Genomic DNA, 10,845 nt, shown 5'->3' with positions numbered 1-10,845 from the left:
TTTGTGTTTACGTGTGTGTGTGTGTGTTTTATCAGAGGGAGAGGAGGAAAAGGAAATGGCTAGGCTTCCTCTGTTCCTGCATCCCTCCTCTCTCCTCTCTCCTCTTCCTGTTTTGCCTCCATGGTTGCTGGTGGCAGATTGCACGGGGACAAGTCTGGGATCTACCATTTTAGCACGGAGGGTCGTCGCTACAAGCTAGCTGGTCACGCTGCGCTCACCGCCTGCCTTACGCTCTCTCACTCTTAGCCTTCCCGTGCGCCTGTGTGTGTGTATGCGACCATCTCTGTATGTACTTCAGTCCTCTTGAGTGTAATGGCGTGCCGGTTGAATGCTGTTTCAGCGCGTCTTTAAGCATGTGTGCGCGTGTGTGAGTGAGCATGTCAGAAGATGGATGCTTTTGCAGGAGTTGCATAGTTTTCCAGAAGCATCAGCCTGCCCCGTCTTCCTTCTCCCATCCAGTCAGATTGCTGTGAGGTGTGAGCACTTCCAGCCATAGATGCTACTCAAGCTAACGTAGCATGGTGCTGCTGCGTACGTATGTGTGCATGTGTGCGTCTTTGGGCGGCGTGCAGCTCCTAACCGCCCTCACAAGATGTTGAAGTGTTGATCTGTCGGTGGGCTGATGTCTCCAGGCGGCATTTCTTTCTCCCCCTTCTACCCCACCCTCTCAAGGAACTTTCACTTTGATCAATACAACGATGCCTCACTCCGCTACCTGCTCAATGCTTGAACCAAGTCTGAGCTGTTCTAATTGATTCTGTCATGGCCCCACAGTCAGTGCCAAAAGGAGCTTCACTTTTTGACGTGGGATCAGAGCTAGCGTGCACACCGGCAGCTCTACGGACTCTGGTGTGTTAGCTTTCTGGCTGTTGCCGTGATTGAAAGCTGTCATGCACCGCTTGTCCTCTAGCAGAGATCTTTGTTTATGAAATGTGCAGCTCAGTGGATGACACCGTGGAGTATTCTGGAAGTACAGCCCGGTGCTGCACAGCTTCTGTTTCACCAAAAGCCTGGCTGTGGTTGTCTTTTGCTCTGAGATTCAGAATTGTTGCCAACATTTGAGGTCATTTGAGGGTCAAACTTGCTCTAAGTCAGTTTGACAGCAGCTTGTCCTCAGTGTTTTCTGCTCGTTAGGTCTGTTGCATACATTTTTAATGAGCAATTTTGGAAAGATCCTTTGTTGTTAAAACGTTTTAAATTGTAGGGTTCATGTTGTTCCCCAAGTTGTCTTTCTTTAGTAGTCAAAGTACTGAATTGATGTTGTCAAATTAAACAATGCGTTGAGTGAGCTGTCCAAAATTTCTGCTCATTCTTATAATTTAAAGTTTGCATTTAAAACATCTTTTTTTTGGCATAGAATAGGATGTTGGATATAAAAGACTAAAGATAAGTGTAAGAGAAGAAATGCTCGCCAGACACACTTTTTGTTCCTAAAGCATTCAGAGATCTAAAATACTTTGAGTGTGAATCTTTTTGTTTCACCTACAAATTAGACAAGATGTGCAGTTTTGTGTTCATTCAGTATTTTTTCAGTGAAGTTTATAGGATGTATAGTTGTTAATGGTTGATTTTTTAGCGTTTGGCAGTGGCCTGTTGCTGTTAGACTGCACTCCAATGTTAGCAGACGGCTGAAAGTATCTCCATTGGGTCATGTGTGCAGTTTGATACAGCTATGCTAATAAATCATAACTGTGCAGTATTTTAATGCAAAATGAAATGGTAGTGGTGCTCTAACAAGGCCACAGTGCATTCACAACACGCAGTGAACATCAATGAATGTGGACCAATAAGAGTGTTTGAGAGAGAGAAATGGAAATGGAGAAATCTAACTTTTTACAGCTTAACTTGTTGACTGTCAACATGTTTGCATTTCCATGATTATTCAGCTCTTTAGGAAATGTACCACAACAATAAATTCAACAAATTAAAGTAGAGGGTATATACAGTACATCATAGGTTCAGTATAGTATTATGTGGAACATAACCCCTAACCATAACCCAATCCCCCAGTTCACTGTTTCAGGTAGATCACACCTAGTTTCTCCTGCCACCACCAACCAATCTTGTAAATATCTGCCCTTTTGATGTTGGATTTTCTTAGAAAATAAGCAGCTTCTTTCTTCCACACAGCTCTGTGCAAATTCATTCAAGAGGCTTTTAAAATGTGAGCTGGCAATAAACAGACATAATGGGGCAAAAGCATAATACCCATTCAACTCTTGAGGTTTAGGTAATAAACTCACCAGCATTTGTTGAAACCCTCAGAGGTAAGTGGAGCCCCTTTTATAGGCCATTTCACTGGAATTGCTTTGCTAGGAAACAGCTTGGGTCCAAGTTTATTTCCAAGCAGCAAACACTGCAACAGGAGATGAACTTGGACACGTATGTCTTTTGGTTTGAAACGGTTGAATTGTCTCTGGAAATAGTCCTGTTGAAGATTATTTTCGAAAAGTGAAACGTCTTATACTGTGAGCCACTGACCTCGTGCAGTCTTCTGACTTACCTTATCTGTTTGTTTGTTTTTATAGTATATGATACTTATTATTTTATGATGAGCTTTTCCATTGCAGTTGTCCAGATTAGGATATTTTGCTGTTATCACAACCACATTGGTCAAGCTAGTATTTCAGGGTTGTCAAGTAGTCTTTAGAGCTAGACAACTTTTTCAGGTCAAGCCATGTGAGGATATTTACGATTATCCAGATTCACGATTATCCCAAATCTACCACAATAAATTTATTGTTTTTTTTTTTATGGCAATATTGTTGCATCCCCAGGTTGCACACCCCCGTACAAACCTGCGCTGATCTCCACAAGGTCTGATTTGGTGAGAATATGTCTGTAAAGGCTCGAGCTGAAGTAAACATGCCACAGCCTGGCTGAGAGAAAATGTGATTGTCGCCCAGCCCTAACAATTACCCAAACATACCTCTTCCTGTTTTTCTTACCATTTGAGCAAAATTATACATTACTTTAAAACAATAGAACAAATGTTAGGAAATATGTGGCAGAATTTGGGCCGCCCCTAATAGTCGAGTAAACTGTTAGTCGACGAGAAGAGTCTTAGTCAATGCACTTTTCATGAGTCGAATATTCAAAAAAATACAAAAATAACGTCAAACAGGAGCTGCACCCTGTCACCAGGACGATTGTTGCAGACCCTTTCTCTTATAACACAGCGCTGCTGAATGTGCTAACTGCTAACGAGCCGCTGCCTCTAGTATAGCGGTCCTATCAGCAGACTGCACCAGGACTGTGAGCTCGAAGCAACGGGGACGTTTGTTTACACCACAATCTTTGGACTGCCGGAGAGTGTGGCCGGAAGCTTAGCCAGATGGTCGACTATTGGCTTTAACCAACGACTGCTTTAGTCAGGGACAGCCCCTGACAGAATAGTACAAACTGTACTTTTTGCATTTTAGTGATAAATGACTTTAAATGACTTGTAATAAAGATTTTTATTAAAGCTAGGGTAGGCAAGGGAAAAACTCGCAAGAGAAAATGTTCCAACCAAAAAATCTCACCCCCTCCCTTCAGGTCTCCCTCCATAGCTACTCCCCCAACACACGAACACTGAACACTGCTGGAGTCCACGAGAGAGCGTTGTGGAGAGGAGCGCAGCGCGGCCATTGCTAACCGTATACAACCTCATGCCTCATTCATGCATAGTTCTTTTTGTTAGTAGCCTTTTCCACTTCTGTGTTTCTTTTCTTGCTTTATTTAGCACTGCAGGTACAGATGGAACTAAAAAATATAATTGATTTCTGTTGGGAAGTAAAATAATTTCAACCAATAAAACAAAAAATACTTTATACCATTGCTTTAAAGCCTTTCTAGGTTAGTCTTTCAAAAGTGGCCCTTTCCCTCTCTGGTCCACAGCTAGCAGTACCTACAAAGGCACCTCACTGAACCCAGTGTGAGTCTAAACACCATCCTCTGCACACACTTCTGGTTAAAAGCAATTACTTGTCACACACATAGACTGAGCTCATTTCTAGACATTTGACCTCATCAGCTGTCTCCTCCCTGCCCCCATCTCTCTTTTCAGCCAACCAATCCAACACAGATTTGGGGTAAAGGGCGCCTGCATATTATTTTGCTCTCTGTCCTTTGGCCTGTGTGTTGTAGGATGTTATGGGGAAAAAGTGGATGATTCAGTAGCTGCACAATATGTCTACACTTTATCAAAATGGAGGTCTGTACTTGCCGTTTCCTGGGTGGTATAAGATTTTATTCCTGCCTAAAGGATTTTGGCTATATTGATTTTTTTCCCCTTTTAAAGTAATTTAAACGTTATCATTAGTACACAACAAACATTAACAGTGAAAGAGAAGGGATGTGAATAACTTCTAGTTGGACAACAACCAAAAACTCCTGGTTGGATTCAAACCAGTGACTGTTAAATGAAATGCCCCTCAGTCCATTCAATCAGCAGTGCCGCCTCTATTGATTGCTTGATGTCAAATTGTCTTGGAGGAACAGAGATCTTATTATCATTGATGTGAACTGAAGGGACCAACAGTTCCATAGCACCCTTTCTGTTAGTATTACTATCAGTTTAATACGTTTTAGATGCTTGAGTGGAGGTGTCCACTGGCGATGGTGAGCTGCTATGATAGCACAGTGCCAAAATGTGATGCAATGCCATTTCATAATTGATGAGAAGCCTTCCGCTGGTCCATAAACTCTGGCCGAAACCTTAACACCACACTAACTGTTGACCAGGCTATTCCTACTTAAGAATAATGTTACATCACAACAGTATACCTACTGATAAGAATAAGCTCAGGGGAAATTCAATTGGCAAATAGAGGCTTGTTTTGATTGTGGGGGGATTGCTGTAGGCAGTACCTTAGTCATATAACTCAAGTAAGTGCCATTTCATCAGTGGCCATTGTGTTGTTTTTTTTTTAAGCTGGATATTATTCTGCCTATTGCCTGACAAGATCTCACATAAGCTTTCATTGCAGTGATAAGCCACTAATGGGCTTCGAACTGTCTAGCTGTGGTAGCTCCAGGTCGTGTGTTGTATTTCTTTGTTTGACTGTTGGTGCCCATGAGCAGAATAAGGGGCTCACTGAAAATGTTCATTTGATGAAAGCCAAACAGCAGTCTGACAGCAACCAGTTGTCTCTGTTGCTGTGGTAACCCCCGAAAGAACGGTGAAACGGCAAAGTGATCGGGTTTCTGTGGTAACTGCTGACTTCTGCTATTTTTGTCTCTTGAGCTCATAACGTGGCTGGAAGTTTGAGCGGGCCAAAAAGGGATGCTTAATTTAGATAAAGGATCTCCAGTAAGGACTTTATTTCATTTTCTGTGTAAGAAACAATAATATATTCTCAAGCATCACGGCCTCTGACCCGTATTACTCACGCAACAGATGCAAGATCTGAAAACATCCCTTAAAAAAGCTTGTACACTCAGTTATGCATCAAATACCAAATTATAAGAGAGGAAACTAAAACCTGGTTGTGAAGTTGTTGTTTACATGCAGTATCTCAGCCACCACCATTGTTGGCATTATAGTTTCCATTCTGATTGGCAACATCCATACTGAAGACTTAGAAACTCTTGATACATTGTGGGATATTAGGACGCCATCAATACCTGTCCTCTCCTGGCCTGTCCCTGCCGTGTCCTTATCTTCCCCAGAGTAACAGTCCTGGTTGGAGCCTCTGTGAATCACCTTGTTACTGTATTTCCTGTCGTCAAACTAGTCGAAATAAACCCTTTATTTACCACAGTTGGATATGAAAATATTCTGGCTCTACAGCTGTTTTTCCTCTCACTCATTTGCGGCTCAGTATGTGCACTGCAGCGCAGAGCAGCAGCTCTCATTCTTCACAGGCAGACAATTAAATGAAATAAAATGACAAAAATTGGCCAAAAAAACAACAACCAGCGATGGACGTCTAGTCGCCCTTTTTTGGACTTTTGTCTTTCTTGTGTAATACTTGCTAATATATAATTTGTCCAGAAATATTAAACATTTTCAAATTACTGCACAGATTCAGCGTAACCTAGAATTAAAAAATACTTGAGTTAAACCACCAGGTCTTCAAAAGGGATTTGACAATGTTTATCTACTGACTAACAAGTGGATTAATTCTGCTCCAAGGCTTTCTTAAACCATCAGTCTTAGCTCTCTGTGCTTTGAAAAGAGGGCTTAATTTGTATTTTTTCATGAATTTACTCGTTTCCATTTTTGTATTAGTACATTTTGATGACGGCCTGTTGTCTTGATCATCTATAGCTGTTCAGTGCTATAGGATTCATTCAACCACAGGGTGGTTAGACAAGATCTCAGCTATTTAAAAGAAAAACCTGGAAACATTTTTACATCATCTATAGTCATTTTACTGGAATTCAAAATCTCCATATATGGATCTAATGCTGGTAAAGAAACTATTCAGCAAACAGGACCAGCTCCCAGGCCATTTTTCGCTGCCATCCAAAACTTCAGCGGTCTACAACCCGTGAGCCAACAGTAACAGAGCTCAGGCTCTTGAGTTTTAATGATCGTAGACTTGGCCAAAACCAGGCGAGGTGAGGTCATTCTATTGCTCTTCAATTCAACCTCAGCATGCTTACCCAACTTACTATGTATATTGTTGGAGTACGTTATATTTGTAGCTCAACATATTAAACATAGGACAATGGAATTTCAAGCCAGGTTGAGACTGCAATAGCTGCAACTGAAAAATCATCTACAATACTATTTTGAGCAATTATTTATGAAAAAAAGAAAATGTTTTCAGCCTCTTGAATAGTCACATTTCACGCTTTTCTCCTTTTTTTTTTTTTATTACAGTGTCAGATTAATACGTAAATAGTGTTTTGGGTTTTGGACTGACAAAACAAGACATTTAAACACATCGCCTTGGACCTGGGACACTTCTGACATGTTTTTATTATTATTATACCGTTGTTTGGTATTGTAATGTTCAAATTTGGGCGAATCAGAATATTGGCATTCGCAATTAAGCACCAATGTGGGTCGCCTAGTAAAAATCTCAGAGTACTTTGCAGTTAATTAAGCTGAGATTCATCCCTGGTAGCTATAAAATCCCTGCTTGTCTGCTTGGATAATAATAGTCCCTGGTAACATAGTAAGTAAGAGTCCTGACTGTAGCATTGATAAAAGATTGGAAAACTCGATACAACTAACCACATAAACCGACGGAGTGCAGCGGACTGGTGTCAATTAGTCAGATCTGCTCTGCTGTGGATGGGCGAGGTGAGGAATGAAAACATTACTGTTCTTGGCACTACTCCCTCAGCCATAATCATTATGTGTGCTTGGCTACTGATGAAAAGGGAGTTTTTGGGTAGCTTGCAAAATGAGTTTGAATATGATTAACACCCGGGGGCTGCATGGTATGGACAGAATATTACTTGGCTGATACAGGCCTGTCTGCTTGGAGAGTATTTAACAGTGGATTTAAGGAGCAGGACACTATGGTGGAGTTACAACAAAAGGAAAGCTTGTGATTTGGAAACCTCTTCTTCCCTGACAAAACAAAGAGAACGTCTAATTTCTCTGTTGCATGATTGTATTCAAATTATAGGCCTTGTAGAAAAGGAAGAATAAATTATAGAGACCACAATTTGACAAGTCTAGTTATTTTCAAGTCTGTCATCATGTTGGTGTTTGCACTCTTAAAGAACCACTGTTCAGATGTTAATGTGCAGCTGTATGACAGCCTGTTTAATCCCTACTATAGTTGTAGGTGGGAACACCTGGAATTAATCTCACATTTGACAACACTGTAATGACCCGTTTTCTAATTATTTTGCGTTTCTTTGCTTTAAGGGAGCCCAAAAGCATCTCATTCCCACTGCTTTGATTCCTGATTGTGCTGTAAAATTGAGGTTAATTCATTCTCAGAATTGTGCTCTCAGCCCTTGTTAATAGTATTGTTGCTCATGCCTTGTAGAAAAGGGGTAGGTCACAGGGCTATTGGCGTAGACTGCTACATGATAATTCTTCATGGTTGATCTACAAGGAAGTGCAGTGATAACTGAATCGGTTCAGTGGGATCTCGTTGAGGAAATCGCTGCATTTGTCATCATCATGTTCAAATGCTAACATAGTACTGCAGCTAACCTTGTCAGCCTTTTAATTCCACTGTGCTCTCCTCTGTCCTCCTCTAGTATCTCAGCAGGCAAAATAAAGAAAGAGAGAGCCTTGTGACCAGAAGGTCACTGGATCTAATTAATGGATCAAGTGGAAGATTCTGTGTCTGATGAAAGCAAATGATAATGTCTCACCGTCCGCTCCCAACTGCTGCTGAGGGGCTCCAGAGCAAGGCACTTAACCCTCTTTACTCCAGTTACGCTGCTGAGTGGCCATGTGGAAAACTGGTGTGCTAATGCTAGGAGTTAAATGTGTGTAACTGCATGAGAGTCAACCAAGCTGTTGCTGTTGCAATGCCATATATATACAGTTCTCTACACTTATCTTATTTGATTCATTTATCTTTTTCTTCTATTTAATTATAAATATTATTATAATATTTTATATAATTATATATATATTATATATTATAAAATTTTATATATTTATCTCTGCTTTTATTATATATCTAAAGTTTATTGTTAACTGTTTATTGTCTACTTTCTATATCTAGCAAAGAGTTTATTGTTTTATACTGTTTTATCTTGTACTGTATTTGTTATTTTTTTTATACCTCTTTATTTTTCTACACTGTTCTTTGTAAGCCTGAAATTCAATTCCTTGCGGGAGTATCCCAAAAGGATCAATAAAAGATAGTCTAAAGAGAAGTCTAAGTCTAAGTCTTAAAACAGGATGGATTCATTCCTGGGAATGCTCTCTGGATAAATAAAAAAATATTTCCATTACAATAATCACAGGAGTGAAGGACTGAGCCTTGGCTCTCCGTAAATCTGCACCGAGGAGGCTCCTTAGTCCATTCTGCTGTAGGGTCATTTAGGGAGTTGTCATGGTTACCTCTGCAGGAGGAGGCTACAGAGCACCTGCTCCCGCCCTCTTTCATTAAAATCCACATTATTGATTGGCTGGAATGCTGTATGGATGTGGACAGCCGGTGGAGACACATAATCCTGACTTCTGGTGGAAGAGACAAAATCCCACTTTCACCGGGTCTTTGCCTAATATATCTTTATTTAAAAGGGGGACAGGCCTTGCTGGTGTGTTGGTGGCTGTAGTGGATGTTTCAGTGGAATGGAGGGTAAGTAATAGGTGTTGCTTCATGTGTTGCTGCTAACATGCTGTGTGTAGTCAGGAACTCTACTGTAGCTGTGTTTCTGATAGTTTCCCTTGCAAATGGCCTTTGTATTGTGTACAGCAGGTGTACATTTGGTATTGATATTCATGAAGTGGACGGTTTGCTCAGCGCGTGGGCGAGGGCCTGCTGGCTATGTGTGTGTAGCCTCTTTATGTCTTTGTTGTATATCTGTGTGTGTGTGTGTACTGTATGAGGGATAGACTAGTGGAAGCAGATATCTGTGTTTACATAGTGGCTTGTTGAGCAGATCTAGATTAAGCCCTGGGAGAGGGAATGTCATTCAATCGTTGTATTTATTTTCTGTCTGTTCTGCCCCATATGTTTTCTTTGATTACTTTCATTCTCTGTGGTTATGGAAAATTATTAAAAATAAAAGGTTATTTGACAGATTGTGTCAGCCTTCGCAGCTTGCCACACAACATCTTAGCTGTTGTTTGAAAGAAATACAGCCAGGGAACTACCTTATCCATCAGCCAGAAAGTAAAGCAAAGTAAATTAATAAATAAATCTCTATCCCCTCTCCCTCCCATTCACTCTTTTCTAGTTGCTATTGACAGAAAGAGAAAATAATAATAATGCCCAGGCATTTCAGGGCTCCACAAAGCAATTTGTTCAATGCATTTGAATTTAGAATGCATTACTGCCATTAAAGGATCAGAACAAGACAGTGAAAATGTGGTTGTTATAAACTGAAGAGAACAAATCAATAAAATAAATCAAAAGACTTGAATGGGTGAGTGTGACCTAGGTGGTCAGAAGACTAGAAAGGCACTATGTAAGTGTTAGTGCAGTCCATTTACCATTTGTCACCAGAAAAGTTACTGCACTTTTCCAGCAGCATCAAAGACATTTTGGAACATTTTTACAAATTCAGGATAATATTCGCTTTTGTTGAGAATCAAATACAAAATAATAAAAGCAGTGACAGCATAACACAATCTCTTTTCTCTTGGCAGACAGTTTTTTCCAATCTCTCTTTGTTAGTGTTTGACTGCCAAGTATTCATTTAGCTAATGCTCTCTTGGATTTTGAATACTTGGATTCTACTTTGCAAGAAGGGTCCTGCATAAAATTGAATCTATAATAAGTTTTGTACTGAGATCTAATGCCACTATTCTCTTCCAACTGCTTTTAAATGGTTTTGAGTTCATCCTTTATCTCTCTCTGTCACTGGATGACATACCCTATCTAGGGCTGCAGCTATCGATTAATTAAGTAAGCGAGTATTCTACCAATTATTCCATGGATTAATCGAGTAATTGGTTAAGAAATACTTTTCCTTTTATTAAAGCAAGTAGCACACCCACAGCCCAGCTGCAACTGTGTGTTACCGACCGAGCCTTTTTCTTTAAGAAAGGGGGAGTCTAGTGGGTTTGTTGTGGGGAGTGAGTCTTCCCTGGTGTGTGTAAATTAGTCAGCCATAAAATGTGTAGATAAGTTCAGGTTACAGTGTAATAGTTACTGACAGGCTGTGTGTTTTCTTTGCTGCCTCAGAAAAGAAATCCGTCTGTTAACGTAATGTTAACCTTCTTCTTTGTTTTTTTCTTCTGCGGAAAACCAACGCTTTGTAGCTGCT

General features: G+C 40.4%; 1 protein-coding gene across 8 annotated transcripts in view; it reads left to right on the top strand.

Annotated features, from left to right (window-relative positions):
- LOC118330510 (suppressor of tumorigenicity 7 protein homolog) overlaps window positions 1-10,845 on the top strand; it is a 45,283-nt gene that overhangs the window by 9,274 nt on the left and 25,164 nt on the right. Inside the window, exon 3 of one of the 8 annotated variants that reach the window (XM_035665070.1) lies at window positions 9,155-9,212. The exons of the other annotated variants lie outside the window; for them this stretch is intronic. Coding sequence (XP_035520963.1) covers window positions 9,206-9,212 — 7 coding nt within the window. The 5' untranslated portion in view covers window positions 9,155-9,205. The remainder of the gene's footprint in view (window positions 1-9,154; window positions 9,213-10,845) is intronic. 8 annotated transcript variants of the gene reach the window in all.

This window comes from Morone saxatilis, unplaced genomic scaffold (assembly GCF_004916995.1).
Source record: "Morone saxatilis isolate NCDOM2014 unplaced genomic scaffold, NCSU_SB_2.0 Contig2, whole genome shotgun sequence".
Lineage (NCBI taxonomy): Eukaryota > Metazoa > Chordata > Actinopteri > Moronidae > Morone > Morone saxatilis.
Note: the sequence above shows the minus strand (reverse complement) of the source record. Positions and strands in the feature narration are given on the sequence as shown.